This window comes from Arthrobotrys flagrans, assembly GCF_004000055.1.
Source record: "Arthrobotrys flagrans strain CBS H-5679 chromosome Unknown unitig_1, whole genome shotgun sequence".
NCBI lineage: Eukaryota > Fungi > Ascomycota > Orbiliomycetes > Orbiliales > Orbiliaceae > Arthrobotrys > Arthrobotrys flagrans.
Window position 1 is genome coordinate 1732983 of NW_027137556.1, and position 21594 is coordinate 1754576.

At 47.9% G+C, this 21594-nt stretch overlaps 9 protein-coding genes across 9 annotated transcripts; 6 read left to right on the top strand and 3 right to left on the bottom strand.

Moving 5' to 3' along the window:
* Nucleotides 1-857: 857 nt before the first annotated feature.
* On the top strand, nt 858-2501 carry DFL_008509 (uncharacterized protein; the record flags this gene model as incomplete). Its single annotated transcript, XM_067638253.1, has 5 exons — nt 858-878; nt 1190-1208; nt 1373-1537; nt 1669-1822; nt 1898-2501. 5 exons carry the CDS (start codon nt 858-860, stop codon nt 2499-2501), a joined length of 963 nt encoding a protein of 320 aa, XP_067486159.1.
* Nucleotides 2502-3835: 1334 nt separating this feature from the next.
* DFL_008510 (uncharacterized protein) lies at nt 3836-5763 on the top strand (the record flags this gene model as incomplete). Its single annotated transcript, XM_067638255.1, has 5 exons — nt 3836-4579; nt 4650-4867; nt 4925-5321; nt 5385-5496; nt 5558-5763. The coding sequence occupies 5 exons, from the start codon at nt 3836-3838 to the stop codon at nt 5761-5763; spliced, it is 1677 nt and encodes a 558-aa protein (XP_067486160.1).
* A 1547-nt stretch (nt 5764-7310) lies between these two features.
* DFL_008511 (uncharacterized protein) lies at nt 7311-10134 on the top strand (the record flags this gene model as incomplete). The annotated part of the gene is made up of 6 exons (XM_067638256.1): nt 7311-7338; nt 7409-7532; nt 7599-7787; nt 7849-8806; nt 8867-9982; nt 10048-10134. The coding sequence occupies 6 exons, from the start codon at nt 7311-7313 to the stop codon at nt 10132-10134; spliced, it is 2502 nt and encodes an 833-aa protein (XP_067486161.1).
* Nucleotides 10135-10724: 590 nt separating this feature from the next.
* Nucleotides 10725-13346, top strand: DFL_008512 (uncharacterized protein; the record flags this gene model as incomplete). The annotated part of the gene is made up of 10 exons (XM_067638257.1): nt 10725-10808; nt 10889-11083; nt 11187-11365; nt 11446-11615; nt 11688-11928; nt 11986-12067; nt 12126-12271; nt 12339-13035; nt 13121-13246; nt 13323-13346. 10 exons carry the CDS (start codon nt 10725-10727, stop codon nt 13344-13346), a joined length of 1944 nt encoding a protein of 647 aa, XP_067486162.1.
* A 201-nt stretch (nt 13347-13547) lies between these two features.
* On the top strand, nt 13548-14792 carry DFL_008513 (uncharacterized protein; the record flags this gene model as incomplete). Its single annotated transcript, XM_067638258.1, has 4 exons — nt 13548-14199; nt 14266-14378; nt 14433-14493; nt 14569-14792. 4 exons carry the CDS (start codon nt 13548-13550, stop codon nt 14790-14792), a joined length of 1050 nt encoding a protein of 349 aa, XP_067486163.1.
* Nucleotides 14793-15286: 494 nt separating this feature from the next.
* DFL_008514 (uncharacterized protein) lies at nt 15287-17904 on the bottom strand (the record flags this gene model as incomplete). Its single annotated transcript, XM_067638259.1, has 5 exons — nt 15287-15439; nt 15508-15858; nt 15935-16054; nt 16114-16244; nt 16302-17904. 5 exons carry the CDS (start codon nt 17902-17904, stop codon nt 15287-15289), a joined length of 2358 nt encoding a protein of 785 aa, XP_067486164.1.
* A 603-nt stretch (nt 17905-18507) lies between these two features.
* On the bottom strand, nt 18508-19199 carry DFL_008515 (uncharacterized protein; the record flags this gene model as incomplete). Its single annotated transcript, XM_067638260.1, has 3 exons — nt 18508-18918; nt 18994-19132; nt 19195-19199. 3 exons carry the CDS (start codon nt 19197-19199, stop codon nt 18508-18510), a joined length of 555 nt encoding a protein of 184 aa, XP_067486165.1.
* Nucleotides 19200-19488: 289 nt separating this feature from the next.
* Nucleotides 19489-20489, bottom strand: DFL_008516 (uncharacterized protein; the record flags this gene model as incomplete). Its single annotated transcript, XM_067638261.1, has 2 exons — nt 19489-20237; nt 20303-20489. 2 exons carry the CDS (start codon nt 20487-20489, stop codon nt 19489-19491), a joined length of 936 nt encoding a protein of 311 aa, XP_067486166.1.
* Nucleotides 20490-20863: 374 nt separating this feature from the next.
* On the top strand, nt 20864-21389 carry DFL_008517 (uncharacterized protein; the record flags this gene model as incomplete). Its single annotated transcript, XM_067638262.1, has 4 exons — nt 20864-20911; nt 20978-20988; nt 21060-21182; nt 21248-21389. 4 exons carry the CDS (start codon nt 20864-20866, stop codon nt 21387-21389), a joined length of 324 nt encoding a protein of 107 aa, XP_067486167.1.
* Between the last annotated feature and the right edge of the window lie 205 nt (nt 21390-21594).

Genomic DNA, 21594 nt, shown 5'->3' on the forward strand with positions numbered 1-21594 from the left:
CATTTTTTGTCTCGACTGCGGCATATCCGTTTTTTCCTGTAGTGGTCAAACGCCCTGCTTTTACATCCATTTTCGGTCTTCGTATCGTATTGCTTGGTTTATTTCGCTTTTCCCGCACTCCGCTTCATCTTTCTTTCTTTACCTTTTTTTTTTTTTTTTTTTTTTTGTTTTCTGGCACAGCGGGTCTCTTGGGATCAGGGATATTGTGTGTGAGAGGGTCATTCGGGAATTTACTAGCTTTCATCCGGTGTCCCGTCGATTTGCATTGATCCCGTTGCATTCATCATCGGTATTGCATCTTTTCATTTTTAATTAGCTGTTCTTGATTGAGTAGTATACTATTAGCAGCAGCAGCAGCAGTAGCGGTAGCAGCCGACATGGGTTTTTTTTTTATATCTGCAGCTTGCTTGCTTGCAGCGGTAGATAGAATGCATGTCACCGTTAGCCCTTCTTCTTCTTTTAATAATCAAGCATCGAATCCAGGCATCGTATCCAATCCAATTCAATTCCATCACTCGCCAGTAGATGGTAGTACATTACTGGGGAAGAAAAAATCCGTAGTCTCGAAAGCGGGCGTGTTGCCGCATTGGACATTAGCCTGCAAGGAGACTAAGGTTCGTCCACCCACAAAAACCACACACACACAAACACACACAAACGTACACACACATCCCTTCCAAAAATCCCACCCACATTTTGTCTTTGCATTCCACATCACCACCAACCCAACCCACTTTCGACCGTTCACGCTTCTTCCCCCCCCATCCAGTCCGTCGACGGTCTTCTTTACCCTTCGTATTTTGTGGTATTCTGTCCGATAAAGTCTCACCACAGCGTGAGCAAGCAATCATTTCACAATGGCAGCCGTCGCTTCGAAAGTAAGTCCCGCCTTTTCTCTGGTTTTCCCCTCCAAGGATGGTTTGAGCCCTAGTTTGTGTGAGGTTTTTTTTTTTTTTTTCGCTGCCGGAAAAAAAAAAAAAAAAAAAAAAGAGGTCGACGAAAAGAAGGAAGAGATGGAGCCTAGGAGATGGAGATACGGGACTTGGGATGATCGGAGGGGGGTGTTAGAATAAAATATGAAAATTTTCAAATATTGCTTATACTATACGTCCTGTTTGATGGATGAGGAGGTGGAGGAGAAAGTTATCTGATATCGGCAGAGCTAACATCAATGAAATCATCATTATAGAACCCCTTCGACCTCCTTGGTACAGAGCCTATTCCTTTATTTTCTTTCCTTCCCGTTCTCGGAGGAATAAGATATAAAAATAAATAACATCTATAAAAAAATAATCATGTTTCTCGCATGATGGGGAGATGAAATCCGCCTCCGATGAGCCAAAGCGTTCTAACTCGATTTAAACTGGTGCAGGCAACGACATCGAAGATGAGAACGATACTCCAAAGCCACCAATGAAGGAGATTGTCAAGAAGACTACCACTTCTAAGAAAGCTGACGTTGCTCCACCAAAGGCTGTTGCTCCTGCTGCCGACTCCCGTGGTCCTCGCCGTCCTCGCGGTGAAGGAAATGAAGGTGGTATGTAACCTCCCTCTCTCCCATCCCCGGATAGTATTATTCCTTTTGATACTCGGCCATTCTGTTTTTGAATGCTTCTATTATTGCTGTGCTTTCTTTCGTTATCATCCGGGACTAACGATCGGCTTTAGCTTTCCGAGACCGTGGAGCCGGCCGTGAGAACAACCGATCCAGGCCAACTGACCAACAAGGCGGTCCAAGGGAGCGCGGTGGTCGCGGTGGTCGCAGTGGCCGTGGCGGTCGTGGAGGCCGTGAATTCGAGCGTCACAGCGGCACCGGCAGACTGTAAGTCATCTCTTCTGCTCTTCGAGTTAACAAGAGTCCCGGTCCTTCGATGGGTTTACTAACTCGTGTATATAGTGACACCGACAAGCAGGTTTCTCAAGGCTGGGGCAACAACAAGAGCGAATGGACTGAGGAGCAAGCTGGTGAAAGCATCGCCCAAGCCGAAGCCGCTGGTGAGGCTCCTACTGCCGCCGCCGTCGAGGGTGAACAGCCAGAGGCTACCGAAGCTGCCGAGCCGGTCGCTGAGCCAGAACCGGAGGACAACACCAAGTCCTTCGCTCAGTACCAGGCCGAGCTTGAATCCCGTGCCCCGATCGAGGAGCTTCCGGAGGCTCGTCGTGCCAACGAGGGCGTCCGTGAGGACAAGAAGTGGGCTTCTGCCAAGGAACTCGTCAAGGATGAGGACGAGGAATACTTTGTCGGTGGAAAGTCAAAGCAGAAGAAGATTAAGAACAGGAATGAGAAGGCTGTTGTCGAAATCGACCACGGATTCGTCGATCCCAGATCGCTGAGACGCGGAAGCGGTGACAGGGGTGGACGTGGAGCTCGCGGCGGAGCTCGCGGCGGAGACCGCCCACACCGCGGTGGTCCAGGTCGTGGCGAGTTCCGTGGCGGCCGTGGCGGCGCAAGAGGCCTGAACGTCTCTGACGAGTCTGCCTTCCCAAGTTTGGGAAAATAAATTGTACACTTGCGAGTGTAAACTATTGATACTGCTGCTACCAACTTATCTGAATAACTTGGGAAGAACCTCTTTTTTCCTTTTTTTTTATCATCATCTCTTTCCTTTTCCCTTTTGGATTAACTTCCTTTCCTACTACTGTTATTACTACTCTAACCATCTCCTCCTGTCGACGGGTTTTCACTTTGCACTTCTGCATGCACGGATTTAACCTCTAATCCCTCGACGTACCTGATCCTGGGTGTGTCCATTCTCACCGTGTCATGTTACAAACCTCCTCCAACCGAAAAGCTCAAGTCCCTTTTTTTCCTTTCTTCACCATGTCTGCTTTCTCTCTGTGCTCGTTTCCATCCGATGTGTCCCTATTCTGTGTCTCTTATTTTTTATATTCCCTGCTTTTCTGTAGCATCAACCGGTCAATGGGAATGTCGTGGTCTTGTTTCTTGTGTCCAACGGCAAGGGGTACGTTCTTAGCTATCGGCCTCGAGATATATACATACTTTCATACATACAAAGCAAAGAAGAAAAGGAAACAAGGCCCTTTTTGCTGTGGACGGAAAAAACAAAAGAAAGAAGAAAAACAGGAGCAATGATGAACAAATTGTAACAAATTACTTGAGGTAGTATGCGTATATGCCAAGCGTTCGACCTGCCACGTTTTTTGAAGTCGAACCGGACAACGAATGAATGATATTGATATATGATATACGATGCCGGTGATGTTTTTCTGCAGTCGATCGAACAGCCACAGCCGAAGAGATTAATAATTGCAGGGCGGGCGTTAACTTTGGTGGAAAGCAGGGCTGCCCGGCGTCCCAAAGGCTTACCTCACCGGTCCCACACAGCCTTCTTCTCTCCTCTGCCCAACGTTCTATGTAAACCCCCCCCGCTTACCAAAAATATCCGACATCCCCAAAACAGAACATCGAAAATTCCTCAACTTCCATCGAACCCGATCCCATCCTGCCAGGAAACCTCATCATCAAACCGTCACTGACCATCTCCACCGGCCTGCAACCGGGTCGGTTTATCTCTCTCCAACCTCGTGTCGGTCGTTCTGTCAACTACCGAGCCTCGTTGACCCGATCTTCCCTCCTCCAAAGGTTCCAAAAGATAGTCCGCCACCACCCACCACCACGAGAACGGCTCCAATTCCTTCGCTTGTTCCACACCGAATCCTTCACACACACATATCGCCTGGTTGTCACCTACCAAGTCACCTCATCGACGTTGACTTGGTACTTGTTCAACTGAGGGTTTTGAGACAAATCCGCTCATAACAGCAGCCTAACACAGGCATCCGCCTCTTCGTCAATCGACAGCCCGCTCACATCATGACTTCTCCAAGAATACAAACGGCACGAGACCCGACTCGTTACGACTATTCTAGCAGTACTGGAAGTCCGGAACGAAATGTGCAAGATGAACTCGAAAATGACTTCTTCCAACAGTCTGCAAACGATAGTTCGACCTCTATCGTCGACGATGGCAAGGAAACCGAGGACGAAGAGCTAAAACAATTTGAAGATATGAAGGTATCGCCGACCGCCTACTTACCTCCAGAACTTCTCTTTGCCATCTTCGGACGGCTTGCTTCACCTCAAGACCTTCAATCGTGTGTCTTCGTTTGCAAGTCATGGGCGAGATGTGCTGTGGAATTGCTATGGATCCGACCCTACATTTCAAAATTCAAGAGCCTCGAAAGCTTGGCCAAGACGATACAGATGGAACAACCGAGTTTTCCGTATGCTTCGCTCATCAAACGCCTGAACCTCACGACTCTGACAGAAACTCTCAACGATGGAACCGTTTTGCCTTTGGCTGCTTGTAACAGGCTTGAGCGATTGACGTTGACCAACTGCGTTCAAGTCACCGATACCAGCATCATGCGTGTTTTGGAGAATAATCCAAAGTTGTTGGCTTTGGATTTGTCGGGTCTCGTCGACGTTACGGATCTCTCGATGAATGTTATCGCGCAGAATTGCAAGAGGCTCCAGGGGCTCAACATTACCGAGTGCAAAAAGACGACGGATGCTTCCATGGTTGCCGTTGCAGCTCATTGCACTCATCTCAAGCGTGTGAGGGGAACAATCCTAATTTGTTCTTTCGACGGAAAGAACCAGGCTAACGTATGTCTTGCTGCTCTAGCTCAAATTAAACGAGTGCGACCAAATCACAAATGAGAGCGTCATGGCTTTCACGAAATACTGCCCCAATCTTCTCGAACTCGACCTCCACAAAGTCAACAAGATCACCAACCAAGCCGTCCTCGATATCTTCTGGAAACTCTCACACCTTCGAGAACTACGTCTCGGCCATTGCGATCTGTTGACCGATGCTGCCTTTACCGGAATCCCCAACCGACCGTACGAAAGTTTGCGAATCCTCGACCTCACCAATTGCGATAAATTGACTGACGACAGCGTTGAACACATCGTCGAAATCGCACCCAGATTGCGCAACCTGGTTTTGGCAAAGTGCAGACTCATCACCGATCGTGCGGTCGCTGCCATCACGAAGTTGACTAAAAATCTACACTACCTGCATCTCGGACACTGCACGCAGCTGACCGATCAAGCCATCGCCCAACTGATCCGAACTTGCAATAGAATCAGATATATCGATCTTGCTTGTTGTCAACGATTGACGGACCGCAGTATCACTCAACTTGCTACTCTACCGAAGCTTCGAAGGATTGGCCTGGTAAAGTGCAGCAATATCACCGATAGGTCGTTGATGGCACTTGTGCATTCATCCAGGGCGCATCCTTGCGCATTGGAGAGGGTTCATCTTTCCTACTGCACCAATCTTACGGTCGACGTACGTTGCGATATATACATCCCCCTCTTTATTCGGTTTGAATTGAGCTAAAGAGCAATGCAGGGCATCCACGAATTGATCAACTCGTGCACCAAACTCACCCATCTCAGTTTGACCGGGGTCGTTTGTTTCCTCCGCAAGGATCTAACCCGTTTCTGCCGACCACCACCGAACGGTAAGATAATCTCGCATACCACATGTCCGATGCCTTGTGACTAATCAATTTCTCTTTGCAGAGTTCAACGAACATCAGAGGGCTGTTTTCTGTGTTTTCAGCGGCCCCGGTGTGGCTAAGCTCCGCAACCACCTCAATCACCTTTCACACACCAACGGCACCCTGGCACCGGATCAAGCTTATTACGACGATAGAGAAGAACAAGATACCGGTCTTGTTGATGAAGAGGACGATGAAGACGAAGAAGAAGAGATACAGGAAGAGTAAGCTGCTTTTCGGGGATGATTTTTTTGCGACGAATGGCGATCTATCTTCTCTTCGAAAATTAACTGGCCTGCTTTTTGTTTGTTTTTGCTTGGGGGGGTTTTTTTTTTTAATTATCATTACCTGTCTGTAGTGTACGGCGAGATATAAACCTTGCGTACTGGCTTTACGAACACCCTCCGACCCCACCTCACCTTTTTTTTTATCTCTTCCTCCCCTCACCCTCTGCTCCCTACTTCCTACCTCCCTTCCTCTGCCGTCACCTCTTTTTCCTCCTTTGATATGAAAAATTTCCTTACCCAGACAGAACAAGGCGTTTTTTGATAGCTAGCGTTGGCCTTTTTCTTTTTCACTTTTATTTTCCCTTTTCTTTCTATTACTCTCGCTTTATGATCAAAATTAATAGTATCGCGTATGCTGAGCGTCTGGCGAGATATGTCTGTCCAGGCGATATAACGAAATCAAGCAGAACGAATGGATTACCAAATGTCGAATTATCAGTTGTTGTCTTAGGGGTGGATGGAGGTAGAAATGTTTAAATGTGATTATTATGGGATGGGATATAATGTTTATATGTTTTTTTTAGTATACTTCTTCGAGACAAGTCAGTTAACGCCCGGTCGACGAATTTACGATACTATCTATCTATCTATCTATCTATCTATCTATATAGGTTCCATGTTGGTATGCGGTTAGACGTGGTCAGATAGTAGTACACGTTTATTGGTATTTTTGAAGTGTAGAACATTCTTGGTGACTGGAAGTGTAAAATCGATCACGGGTATACCTATTCGCGGAACAACTATAATCATTAGGGATCGGTCGATACGAGGTGATTGGAGATTTGCCCGAGTGCGCAGGTAACTATTCGAAAAGGCCAGGGCGTACACTTTAATGTACAATCCCAAGTGTGCTGTTATTGGATTGCATTCTATATTGATCTAAATCTCTTATCCCGGATCTCGTAATCCCCAAACATCAATACGCTTGGGTTCAAAGCCACAATGTTTGATATCGGGGACGCATATAGCGATTTTCGTGGCAAGCTCGAACATCACCGACAACGCGGTTTTGAGGTTGAGCAAATGTGGTATTTCCACTACCCAATTCGGGAGAACCCTGGGAGCTCCAAACCGCAACCTGACCTCTCCCACTGCCTGCCCACGTACTCGCCGTTCACAACTTATCGCGACCAGACCGATATACCTTCCTTCGCCTCGCACCCCATTCCCTACGGACTCGGCCTCGGACCGGCCCTGTGACCCTTGCGTAGCTTCCCGGAGGCTCCCTCAGCCCTAACGAACAGCTCGCCAAACGGACACCATACATATAATCCGGTACGTCGGCCGAACTTGCACCGTAGACACGTTTACGAACCCCACCCCCCCCCCCCCCCAAGCACCGAATACTGTACGCCGAGACACGCAACGAGCTTACGATCTGTTGGACTCGAATTGGGAAGCTTCTTCGAAGGTGGTTCCGTTGGGCGATAACATTGGCAGAAATACCGCGAACACCTCTGCTGAGGTTGTTTTGGAACACTAGCAATCATGGCGTTCAATTTCTCACAAAGCTCATGTGAGTTAACCGTTTTTTCGAGTATATTCGTTATCGAGGTACACGCGTGGTGTTCTAACTCGTTTGATAGTGAAGCAATTCATTAGAGCTGTGCGCGCATCGAAGACTATCGCCGATGAGAGAGCTGTCATCCAGAAGGAGAGTGCAGCGATACGAGCTTCATTTCGAGAAGAGTCTGCGGATTCTTCGATCCGGTATTGATTGTTTATCTGATTCGATCGCATCGAGGGATCGTTTAAGCTGATCCACCCGAATCTTAGTCGCAATAATGTTGCGAAGCTTCTTTACCTATTCACGCTCGGTGAGAGAACGCATTTCGGCCAGATCGAGTGTCTTAAGCTCTTAGCCTCGCCACGGTTCGCCGATAAACGACTGGGATACCTCGGGACTATGCTGTTGCTGGACGAGAACCAGGAAGTTTTGACATTGGTCACGAATTCTCTCAAGAAGTATATCGGAGGCTCTTCCGCCGGGATAACTCGTGCTTCAAGCTAATCGGTTGGGATGTAGTGACTTAAATCACAGCAATCAGTATGTCGTCGGGCTGGCGCTGTGCACGCTGGGAAACATCGCATCGACGGAAATGGCACGAGATCTGTTCCAGGAGATCGAAGGCTTGCTGTCGACGGCGAATCCATATATACGGAAAAAGGCGGCCCTCTGCGCCATGAGGATAATACGCAAGGTCCCGGATCTCCAGGAACATTTTATCGAGAAGACGAAGTTGCTTTTACAGGATAGGAATCATGGAGTCTTGCTGTGCGGTCTGACGTTAATCATCGACCTTTGCATTCACGATCCCGACCTTGTCGAGCAGTTCAAGACGTACACACCGGTTCTGGTGAAGCAATTGAAAGCATTGACGACAGCGGGGTACGCACCGGAGCATGATGTTACCGGCGTTACCGATCCATTCCTCCAGGTTAAGATACTTCAGCTGTTAAGGGTGATGGGCAAGGGCGATTCCGGAGTCAGCGAACAGATCAACGATATTCTGGCGCAAGTTGCTACAAACACCGATTCTTCGAAGAATGTCGGCAATTCGATTCTATACGAAGCCGTTCTTACAATCTTGGATATCGACGCCGATAGTGGGTTGCGAGTTCTTGGTATCAATATTCTTGGCAAATTCCTTAGCAACAAGGATAACAATATCCGTTACGTTGCTCTGAATACCCTGATCAAGGTTGTCAATCTCGAGCCGAATGCTGTTCAGCGGCATAGGAATACGATATTGGATTGTTTGAGAGATCCCGATATTTCGATCAGGAGGAGGGCTTTGGATTTGTCGTTTACGTTGATCAACGATACTAATATCCGGGTGCTGGTTCGCGAGCTGCTCGCTTTCCTCGAGGTTGCTAATAATGAATTCAAACCTGCGATGACGACTCAGATCTGTATTGCGGCGGAGAAGTTTGCGCCGAATGAACGTTGGCATATCGATACTGTTTTGAGAGTTCTGAAATTGGTTAGCTACGACTCCGATGACGGATGAAGATGGTAATTAGCTAACGATTTTGAACCACAGGCCGGCAACTTTGTTAAAGAGCAGATTCTTTCCAGCTTTGTCCGTCTGATAGCGACAAGCAAACCCGAATTGCAAACTTACTCCGTTCAAAAACTGTATTCCGCTCTGCGGACGGATATCACGCAGGAGGCATTGACTTTGGCAGGAGCTTGGGTTATCGGCGAATACGGCGATCTTTTGCTCAAGGGTGGTGCCTACGAAGAAGAAGAATTGGTTCAGGACGTCAAGGAGTCGGATATTGTCGATCTCTTGACGGGAATTCTCGATTCAGCATATGTCAACAGTGTCATCCACGAGTACATCATGACCAGTTTGATGAAGCTTACGACAAGAATAAATGACCCAAGCCAAATCGAGAGGGTGCGCCGTGTTTTGACAGCGAGCTCGGACAGTCTTGATGTCGAAATTCAGCAGCGAAGCGTGGAATACGGCAATCTCTTTGGACACGATGGTGTTCGGCGTGGCGTTTTGGAGAGGATGCCTCCGCCGGAAGCTCGGACCGAGGATAGGGTTCTTAGTGACGCAGGCCCTGGTGGTAAAAAAGCGAAGACTAAGGTGCCAGCTGCGAAACCGAAGTCAGGCGCTGACGATTTGTTGGATCTTTTCGGTGATGATGCAGCGGCTGCGCCTGTCGCTCCTCCGACACAGGCTAATGGACATGCCGATATCATGAACTTGTTCGGTGGATCTTCTCCGGCCGCACAGGCGCCTCCTGCCGCTGCATCTGTGAACAATATTCTGGATCTATTCGGCAGTGGACCGTCTGAGCCGTCGGCACCCGCTGCAGCCCCACCGGCGAGCAGTTTGTTAGGAGATCTTGGATCAAGCCTTTTGAATCCCGCCCCTCAACCACAACAAGGACCTGCGGCGAATGCTCATACCGTGTATAACAAGAAGGGACTCTTGATAACTTTGAGCTTACAGCGAAATGCGGATGGACTGGTTGCCATCCTTGCTCGTTTTAAGAACAATAGCTTTACGGATTCCTTGCATGGTATCTCCTTGCAGGCTGCTGTGCCCAAGAGTCAGAAGTTGCAGTTGATGCCTATTAGCAGTACGGAGTTACAGCCGCAGGGAGAAGCGACCCAGCAGATGAAGGTGCAGGGTAGTCTTAAAGTGAGGAAACGCTGTTTATCATTCATGGTATTTGATGACATTTGCTAATAGTTATTGTTTCATAGCCACCACTGAGGCTTAGGTTAAGGATAGCACACGCAACTGGAGCAGAGAACTCTACGGACCAAGTTGACTGGTCCGAACCGGCCTAATTGCGGGGGAATCGCATGATTTGGTTCTTGGATTGTTGGTGATAAAAACGAAAAAAAAAGCTGTGGTGAAAGAAATAAACCGGGTCTGGTAAAAGCGAACACAATGCAAGGTAATATGGTCGAGAGAAAAAAAAGCAAAGCAGTGGTTGTTTTCCCTTGTCCTAGCCGTCTACCATTTAATCAAAGGCTCCCTTCTTTTTCTCCTTCTTTTTTTTTATTTAAATCAAATTTAGCTGAGGCTTTGTATGTATACTTTGTGCCTAACCTCTGGTTGTGGTCATTCGTCCTTTTTTTTCGAAACTTGGTAGCTTTTTTTTGAGAGAGTGTGGTTAGTCTGTAGGTATTTGCTAGTAGCTGTAGTAGTATACATGGGCCCTTGTCATAAATTATAAAGGAAGCATTTGCATTAAAGTGTTCGACTATCCCATCCAGGCTCCGTTCCTCTGTTGCATTCTGAAGCTCCCAATACGTGCCTGTTTTTAACAAACACGGGGGCAACACGCGAGATATAATTCCTCCATCGGATGCCCACTTCACCCCAGGCCCTTGATCTTTAAACTTCATCATCCATTAAAAGTCCAGCATACATCATGGTCAAGGTACTCTGCGTGGCGGAGAAGTCTTCGGTTGCCAAAGCAGTTGCTGGCCATCTCAGCGGAGGAAGGTTTCAGACGGTATGAAAAAGTGTCATTCCTTCTGTTTGGAGAGTTGAGTTTGTTGAAAATGATACCAATGGGTTATCGGGTAGTTATAGAGGCAGACGGGGAATAAATATATCAGAAACTATGATTTCGATTACAAGTTTAACCAATGGAATCATTGCGAAGTTACTATGACTGCGGTTCAAGGGCACACGGAGGAGATCGATTTTATAGACCGGTATCGTAAATGGTCCGATTGCGATCCTGTTGATTTGTTCGATGCACCTGTTACGAGGAATATCGAGAAGGTGGGTTGATTTTCTCTGGGGAAATTATTTCTGATTTCGCTACATAAACCTATGGTTGGTTTTGATTGTTTGATGAGGGGGGGCTGACGTGTATGGAATATAGGATAAACGGAGTATTGCGGATAATATTCAGAAAGAAGCTAGAAATGCTACGATTCTGTTTATTTGGACGGATTGTGATAGAGAAGGGGAGTATATTGGAACTGAAGTTCGGACTTTTGCGCGGAAGGGGAATCCGTCGATTCAAGTCAAGAGGGCGCAGTTTAGCAATATCGAGAAGAGGTGAGATTTTTTCTCAGTTTGATTGTTGCTACGTTATTGTCATTTTTAACTGACATGATGTGTTTTGGGGGGACGGTAAGCCATGTCATCCGAGCTGCGCACAATCCGAAGGATTTGGATGAGAGACAAGCTCTGGCTGTTGCGGCTCGTATGGAACTCGATCTTAGGATTGGGGCTGCCTTGACTAGGTTTCAGAGCTTGAGGCTTCAGGGTAGGTGGGGGCTTCCTACGGATGCATTGATAAGCTATGGTGAGAAGAATGCCGCTACAAAAGTTAATCCCCAAGGAGTATTTGCTAATATTTTGGGCTTTCCATTCATAGGGTCCTGTCAATTCCCCACCCTTGGCTTCGTGGTCGAGAGGTACATGAGAGTCAAGAACTTCGTACCGGAGCCGTTCTGGTCGTTGAAATTGATGCATACGCGGGACGGGATATCGACAACATACAATTGGGACCGCTCACGGTTGTTTGATCGAATGACCGTCGTTTTACTCTTTGAGAACTGCATGTCTAGTCCTGATGCGCTTGTCAAGAGCGTGGCGAGGAAGCCCGCGAGGAAATAGTAGGTCATTCATTCTCTTGTTTAATTTGCGGGGTATGCTGCTAATTTACTATATAGTAAACCACTACCTTTGACGACGGTGGAGCTTCAAAAGCAGGGGAGCAGATTTCTGGGCATGAATTCTCAGAGGGTGATGAAGGTATGCTGGGGCGATTTTGAAACAATAGAGGGACGATTTTAACCTATTATTCTCGCAGGCTGCTGAGGGCTTGTATACATCCGGGTTCATCAGCTACCCTCGTACAGAGACAGACCAGTATGACCAAGCTGTCAACCTTCAAAATTTGATTGGGAAACAAACCAACGATACCGGTAACTGGGGCTGGGGGGACTATGCTACTGGGTGAGTGCTATGGATTCCATCGAAATACCATAGCAATTGTTAACCTGAAAGGACCGGACAAAAACAGCCTATTAAATGGTGCGTTTGAACAGCCCAGGCGTGGAAAGCACAATGATAAAGCCCACCCTCCGATCCATCCAGTAGCATATGCTGCATCAGCAGCACTGTCTGACGCCGATCAAAGAAAGGTCTACGAGTTTGTTGTTAGGCATTTTCTAGCATGTTGTTCAAGAGATGCTACCGGTGAGACAACAACCGTTAATATTGATTACGGCGGTGAAGGGTTCCATGCGTCTGGGTTGACTGTTCTGGAACGGAACTATCTTGATATCTATCCCTGGGATAGGTGGGAGTCTTCTCAGATGTTACCGAGATATCAAGAAGGGGAGCGGTTTGTGCCTAATGAGGTTACTATGACGGATGGGAAGACGACGGCACCGGGATATCTTACTGAGCCTGAACTTATCGCTCTCATGGATGCTAATGGGATTGGAACTGATGCCACGATGGCGGAACATATCGAGAAAATTCAACAAAGAGAGTATGTGTTTAGCATAAGCGGTGGAGGTAGAAGCACAAGCACTACAAGGGGACGAGGGAGAGGGAGAGGGAGAGGGGGCAGAGACGCTGGTGGGAGTGGTAGAGCCGAGGGAGGAGGGGGTAAGAATGTTTTTGTCCCTAGCAATCTCGGTGTGGCGCTGGTTGAGGCGTACGATATGATTGCTTCTGATATGAGTTTGAGCAAGCCATTTCTTCGCAAAGACGTAAGTTTTTTTCGGGGCTATATCTACTCAAGATCTTCAAATATATACTTAGGGATACCGCTAATACAGAAGCTTTCGGATGTAGATGGAGGTCAACATGAAGCGAATCTGCAATGGGGAGTTGGCGAAAGAAGATGTTGTTCACCAAAGCCTCGAGCAATATCGAGTGGTGTATGCCAGAATTAGTCAGCAAATTAACAACTTCAGGGAGGTAAGTCAGGCCTGTATCAGTTCAATCCGAAACCTATGAAACCAAGGGTGCTAACGTTGCATGATATGATGGGAAGATATGTGCAAAATACATGATTTAGCTGCCAATGGCGGTTAGACCGAGGCCAAGGCAAGGCACCCGTGTGTTGTCGACTGTGGTTACTGCAGGAGACCCAACACAGCTGGGCAAAAGGTCTCCGTTCTTGAGCATGGGAGACCATCCTTTGACATCGGACGACATTAAAACCTCCAGCAGGCCCATCACTGTACCTTCGTACAGTTCAACCTACGACACCTTCAAAATGGCTGCCATCCCTTCCTTTTCGAATATTCTTGAAATAGCACATTCTTCACCCAATATCCTTCAACTTCTCCAACATGCAGTCAATGACGTCCAGCTAGTCGTCGCTGGCGAGCTAGATTTCTTTACATTTTACAAGCAGACAGACCCCCTTGCGACCACCGTACTAGTTTCTATAATTCTATCAGTTTTTGTTTTTATCCTTTCAGAAATTACTAGGAACTTCAGTCAGGTTGACCGCCTTTGGAGTATCCTTCCTGCCGCCTACATTGTCCACTACTCGATCTGGGCCAATATCAACAACTTGCGAAATGACCGCGTTGATACGGTAGCCGTAGTTGCGATCATCTGGAGCATCCGTCTGACCTACAACTACTGGAGAAAAGGTGGCTACCGGTGGGCATCCGAAGATTACAGATGGGATGTTATTCGCAAAGCAATTGGCGGTCCCGCCTTCTTTCTCTTGAACCTCACTTTCATTAGCTTTGGGCAAAACTTCTTGCTGGTTGCTATCACGGCACCTGTTTATCTCTTCCTGATTCTTACCAAGAATTTCCCGCAAACCGATTTGAACACTACGGCGGATATTGTATTCTCTCGGCTTATGGCGTTGGCTGTTATCCTTGAGTTTTTTGCAGACCAGCAACAGTGGAGTATGACGTAACGACTTTGATACGTTTTGGGGAAGGGTGTAACGGACTAACAAATGTGTAACATAGCCTATCATCAAGCTAAGGAGAAGTTTAAGAAAACCGGTGCTATCCCGCTTGGTTGGGATAAGAAAGAACTCGAACGTGGGTTCTTGTATAGTGGGCTTTGGGCCTTTTCCAGAGTAGGTTCTTTGTGGATCTCCTCGCGATATCAAAGCTAACCATAAAATTTGCAGCATCCAAATTTTGTGGGCGAGCAGTTGTTCTGGGCTCTCTTGTACCAATGGTCTGCATTTAGTAAGTATTTTTTAAATCTTGGACTCAGCTCTTGAATTAGTTTTTTGAATACTGACGATGGAATGCACACCGTAGTCACCGATAGCGTCTATAACTGGGCCGGAGTAGGCGCGCTTGGTTACTTGCTGCTATTCCAAGGCTCAACATGGTTGACCGAACTTATCACGTCAAACAAGTACGAGGACTACAAGGTCTACCAGAAGCACGTTAGTATGTTCTTGCCTCGCATTTCAGCGGTCAAGGAGGGTGGCTTCTATTTTCCGGACGAGGAAGAGGAGACGTCGAAGAAAGACAAATAGAAGGCGCGGAGCCATCATTACGAAAAGGCGTTAAGCAGAAGCCGACTTTTTTTTTTCCTGTCACTAGCATGAATGTTTTTTATTCTTTTTTTTTTGCGAATGCAACCCTTTTTTCTCTGGGTGGTTTATGTACACTATCCCAACTTATCCGACTAATAGTAACAATCATCTGCTACCTCTCTTCTCTCTTTCCGCGCTGTTATATACAAAGGTAATAATATCTTTTTTTACAAAATGATATTTTTTTTTGTCAATTTCATCTTACCCTATTCTCTTTTTTTTTTTTGCTTATGATGTCGGAATTAGTATATACAACGGAACGAATCCGGAAAGGTGGGGGATCAGAAAATATATATAAAAATCCCATCCGGTTGTTTATAATGTGCAATTGAAACCAAAAAAAATACTCAATAACCGGAGTGGAGGACATTTGTTATATCTTGGGGTGGTGATGGTAGGGGGATGGATGGTCATGGTGATGAGGAAGAGAGGGATCAAGGTGATAGTGGTTCTGGTGAAATTTCGGAGGGGGGTGGTGGTGGAGCGCTGACTTCCTTTGGGTGGAAGTATTTTTCAAATTGCTTGTCCCGTTCTCCCCATGGGCGTTTGCCGAGGATGCGGATCATGTCGTCGCGGTTGAGGACCTCCTGTATGATAATGTCAGTAAAAGCTTCAAATCGAGTGTGACCTAAATCTAGAAATGGGGACGACGGACCTTCGACAATAATTCCTCAGCAATCAATCCAACCTCGTGCTTCTTCTCGATCAATAAACTCCTACACTGTTCGTAGGCCTGATCGACCAGCCTTCTAACCTCCGTATCTATTTTCCGTGCTGTTTCCTCCGAGAATGGTTTATGTAGCTGGTTCGGGTCTTCCTCGAAGTAGATGTATCCGATATCCTTCGACATACCCCATTTGGTCACCATGGCGGTGGCCATCCTTGTAACCTTGTTAAAGTCGTCGCTGGCACCGCTGGTGACGGTTTCGAAGTGGAGTTCTTCGGAGACGCGGCCGCCGAGGGTCATCGCCATGCGGTCCATTAGTTGGGAGACGTTCATGAGGTACTATTTTTTTGGTTTAGGTTGTTAGTTTTTTTTGGAGGAGTGGTGATGGTACTCTCGGGGAGGCAGGTTTACATACCGAATCACCTGCTGGGAGGTATTGGGCGTATCCAAGGGCACCTTGTCCTCGAGGGATGATGGAGACCTTGAGAAGGGGGTCGGCATGCTTGAGGTACCATCCGCAAACAGCGTGGCCAGCCTGTAAGATACAATAATTAGAAGGTGTGATTTATATGAAATGGGATGTTCGGGACATACCTCGTGGTAAGCGACAGTTCTCTTTTCTTCGGGAGACAAGACCAGAGACTTCTTTTCCAGACCGCCAATGACGCGTTCGATAGCCTGTTCGAAGTAGATCAGGGCTACGGAATCGGCTTGTTTTCGGGCAGCTGTTTTGTCTCGTTAGTACAGGGTACACTTAGAAAGGGTTATCCGGGAAGCCTTACCGATAAGTGCAGCTTCGTTGACGCAGTTTGCAATATCCGCACCAGAGAATCCAGGCGTGAGGGCCGACAGTTTACCAGATAGATCGTCCAAGTTTTCATTCGTGACAATGCGCTTCAGATGCACCAAGAAGATTTGCTTCCTGCCCTCCATTGTAGGGCGGTCGATAGTAATGTGACGATCGAATCTACCGGGACGCATGAGAGCCTTGTCGAGGACATCGGGCCTATTCGTACCAGCCAGCACGACGACCTGTTCCGAAGTATTAAATCCGTCCATCTCCGTGAGAAGCTGGTTCAGCGTGCTCTCTCGCTCGTCGTTTCCACCGCTAAAGTTCGATTTAGCTCTGGACTTGCCGATCGCATCGATTTCGTCGACGAAGATGATGCAAGGGGCGTTCTTCCTAGCCTTCGCGAAAAGATCTCGAACACGAGATGGACCCACGCCCACGAACATTTCCACGAACTCCGAACCGCTGACGCTGAAGAATGGTACTTTTGCTTCTCCTGCGGTAGCTTTGGCGAGCAATGTTTTACCGGTACCGGGTGGACCGGAAAGAATGGCTCCGCGTGGGATTTTGGCTCCCAACCTCTTGTAGATTCCGGGCTCTTGAAGGAACTTGACGAATTCCATGATTTCTTCCTTTGCTTCGTCCATACCGGCGACATCCTTGAATTTTGTCTTGATTTCGGTTTCGTGGTTGAAGAGTTTTGCTCTGCTCTTTCCTATGCCGAAGATGCCGCTTTGCGAACCGCTGCTACCGGCCCGTCGCGAAAACCAATAGATACTACCGAGGAGTAACAACGTAGGGCCGAATGATAAAAATGTTCCGAACCATGATATTTCATCTTTGTAGGCCACCGGTATACGTTCCGAGCTGGGGATCCCAAGCTCCCTTTGCGCGTCGTCCAACCTCCGTTCGAATGCTTCGACCGACCCTATGCTAAAGTAATACACGGTATTTCCGGCGACAGGATTCGAGTCGGGGTAGACTCGGGAGACCGCATCCCTATGAAGGCTGACTTTGACCCGTTGACGGTTTACAACAGTTAGCTTGTCGACGAGACCTTTGTCGAAGAAGGTTGTCCGGAACTCCTGCCAGGTGATTTCCCGCGAATTCTCTCCGGGGACGACGGTTCGGTACAGTATATACGAGACCACGGCGGAAGTGACCAGCGACGGTAAATCCATTTTGAATTCGGCCTGAGCTTTCTTGCCACCCTGACCTTGGAAAGGACCGCCCGGGAAGCCATCGAAGTTGTCCTGGCTTTGGCCTTGTCGACTTGATTTCGATCCATCTTGTCCTTTATCGTCAGTCCGTTGGTTCTCCTCCTCCTTCACCTCCTTCTCCTGTTTGGTTTCCTGGCCTTTTTCGTTGGGATGCCCCTCATTCTTGTTGTCTTCTGATCCCGGCTTCTTATCGGATGGTGGGGTCTGGTTGGAGAGTTTTCGGATTTGAGAAGAACTGAAAGGTGCGCTTGAGAGACGGGTATTTCGATATAGTAGGTTCTGGGAGCGCAATGGGAATCGGTCTCGATATATCAGTCGGGTAGAGGGGCTTTGTGATCTGAGAGCAGGCCCGAGTGCTCGTATCGAGGGAATCATGATCGCGTTATGGTAGGTGGCCAGCTAAGGGCCTGTCGATTTGGAGAAAATTCCCTCCTTCGATATTCTTCATACGCACACACGCAATCTCTCTTTTCGCCTTAGGTTGTAGATGTCATCGATGAGGTTGAAGTTTGGAGGGGACCGCGGAACGGCCGGCGTTAAATGTGGGTTGCAAATAAATCACATCGGTGTCGTCGTCTCGTCTGGCTTTGCTTTTTCCGCGCTACCACTCGGATTTTACTTTTTTTTCCTCCGTTCTGAAAAAAAAAAATTCCGACTGTGGCGAGTGCGTACACCGGAAACTACTCGAGCTGTCTCTAATTTATAGCTATATTAGATTGCGGCGGTACGATAACAATGGCTTGCCCTGTGAATTTTTATGCGGTTTCGTAGAAAAACTTTTATTTGATATATGATTGCGAGCATGAGACTGCCCACGAGACCGATTCAATGCATGTCGATGCAGATATATAAAACGAAAATGTCAGATACCCAAACTCCTCTACGCCGGTGCCTCCTATCATACAGATCGCGTGAACAGCAAGTATATCATACAAGCCCATAACACCGTTAGATGCGACAGTTTTCCGAGTAAGCAGCTCACTCGATATCCATCGCGTCGCCAGCCTGAACCTGTCGTTTCGCCTGCCTCTGTCTCGCCGGGATGGCGACGGCAATGGCTTCTTCCTGCATCGTCTCCTCCACGTCTGACAGCTCGGATTCTGTTTGTTGTAACCTGGCTCGAACCTCTGGGAGCATATGTTGGTTCTCCTCCACGAGTTTCCTGTCGGCCGCGCGGCGGTTGGCTGCGTTTCCTGACATCCTTTGCTTGTAGAATGCCCTCTCTCTCTTTGTCTGGATCTCGGAAACTCTTTGCATCGCTTTGAGAGTTGTGGCGACCAAGTCGCGAGAGTATCTTGTTGGAACGTTCCGGCGGGCGGCGAACGACAGCGTCGAGTCGACTATCATTTCCTTGTTGGCGGATTTACGGAAGGCTTTTGTCCATTTAAGCTGGAGAAGGCGCGGGAGCGTCAGTACAACATATATTTCAAGAGCATAAGAAGAGGTATTCGTGTGTAGATGTACCTTTCTTGGATTTCGCTTCATCTTGAAGTTCTTATGACACTTGGACCTGCAGAAGCGGAAGGCTTTCGCATCGTTACGAACAAAGGTAATACCCTTGGAAGGGTACACCGGGTGCGAACAAAAGTAACAAGTTTCGATCCTATAGGATAGCAATTAGTACGAGGCAGCGATGCATTGCAAATGGTAGGCTTGGGAAGGTACCTCATTTTCGCAGAGTTACCGGGTCGTGGAGGATGGAAGAAGTTTTGAAGATTTGAAGATTTGAAAGAAATCGCTTTCCAACTTTTTTTGGCCAGCGCCAAGACTTTTGGCCAGCGATCTAACTGCAACGCAACACGGACAGAGAGTTGCCCTGTGCTTCTTGATTTAAGATATTAAGCTGGTAGCATTGAATTCCGGCATGGCTATAATAGTGTGCTATGGCTATGGCTTCCGTGCACAAGATACAGTACATGATGTCCTTCCGATACACCTCTGACACCTTTTAAAGATTGTTCATCTCAGCCGCTGGTTCTCTTCCATGAGTGACTTGATGTTTTGTCGCTGGCGAAGCTCGTTTTCCTCGTTCGCAATGACCGCTGAGCCCTCACTGATCAGCCTCTCTTCCAATTCCATATCTTCCACCGCGATCCTCAACCAGTACTTATGCTTCTCGCACTTCTTCTTAATGCAGAGATCCTCACGACCGCCGATAGCCCCGCTCTCAAATATAGCTTTCCCTTCCTCAGTCTCGCACCATTCCGCAAAGTCTTCATCGTCTAGCGCCAGGCGCATATCGAACCCACATATCTCCTTACTTCCTTTCGAAGGCTGGTTTTCCTCGGCACGCAATTCGTCGGCAACTCGCTTCTGGCGATCCTTGGCCATGTTGATAAACTTTGTGCGAGTCGTGAGACGGCTTTGTTGGAGACTGATTGCTTCCTTTTGTGGACGTAATTTTTCAAAATCTGCGAGCAATAGGTTGTCGATCTTTGCACGGGCAGCGGGGCTACTCGGCGCGGGGACACTGTCACCTAGTTTTCGGAAACTGGCAGCGTCGTTGACTGCATTTGCGAGGGCGGCGACTTCTCCGGGAGCATAGTCGGCCAAGGGAATCTTGGATTTAAAGAACTCGACTCCGTGCTCTGGGGTGCAGTATTTCGATGGTGGTTCGGCATTGGTGGCAGCCGGGCGTGGGCAGGATGGCAATCTACATTTGCGTTTCCAGGTCGTAATGCCGAGATTCTTCTCCAGGCATCCGGGGCCTAACATAAGGACCACATGGTTAGAACGGAGCCGCCATCATGGATGGGATGAGGGAAGTGCTTACAGAAATATTGATCCACCAAGTCTTCTTCGATGGGTCGAACATTCACACATTCCCCGTGAAACCAGTCGTCGCACCCATCGCAACCTATCATCCATTTGCCTGTATCCGGCTTCCTACAGATGCAATAGAGTGTCTCCCCGGAACCCTTTGGATTTCCGTTAGCTGAGTGCAGCGGTCGGCTCTTCATCGCGACGGTTCGGTGTATGATGTTGGAATGGACGGCTTTGGTCTGTCGTTAACGAACGGTACTATCTGACAACCGGACGGTGGTTTCCGTGTAAGGTGTATGTACGCAGGATAGGATGACGGTGACAGGGAGTTTGCATGATGGGAGAAGGTCCGTACGGACAAGTTCTGGGTCTGGCGAGAGAGAGGATGTTGTGGAGGAGCTACCGCCCCAAACTTGACCATGCGACGTGCTGCCGATTTGATAATGCGCGACAGGTCTTGGCATCCGACCGAATAAGCGAAAAAATTGAAGAAAAACCTCCGACATCCCGGATTCATTCATTCCACTTCTCTTTTTGCTAACTCCACCATACTTTCATATCAGGCGTCTCGATGAATGTAGTCTGGGTCGGCGTCGGTGTCGCTGCGGCGGCTTTTATGGTAAGGCTACCTATAATCATGTTTATCTATTAGGAGAATACTTGCTAATAGAGTTTGAACCTGTAGGGGCGAGTAGGGTAAGCTACCTCTCTGATGATTTCCATCCCGCGATCCGTCCGAAAAGTTCGATTCTTACATGCCGTTATAGCCTACAGGCCTTACGAAAATACAAAGCTATCCCTGGAGGTGCAGGGTTCGGAAAGCAGTTTTATAAGGGTGGATTCGATTCCCGGATGAACCGACGAGAAGCATCCCTCATATTATCTCTGAGGTTAGAGATTATCCGGTCCAGGTTATATTCCCATCCTGTCTTTGCTAATAGAACTTGCTATCTAGTGAGAGAAACCTTACAAAAGCCAATGTCCGAAAGAACCATAGACAACTTATGCTTCTAAACCACCCGGATCGTGGCGGTAGTCCTTACATCGCCAGTAAGATCAACGAAGCGAAAGAGTTCCTCGACAAGGCAACCTCGTGAACCCGGTAAGAGCTACCTCGGAGCCGGGACATACGACGAACGAGCGGTATATTGGAAACCTGCACACCAAGAACCCCCAAATTCGGAGAAACAAGAAACTTCTAATAGATCAACACGACCAATTAACGGTTGTCTAATATTGGGATATCTCCGAAAACCCACAACCCTCCATATCTACTTGTACATAATCATTGCATTTCTGGGC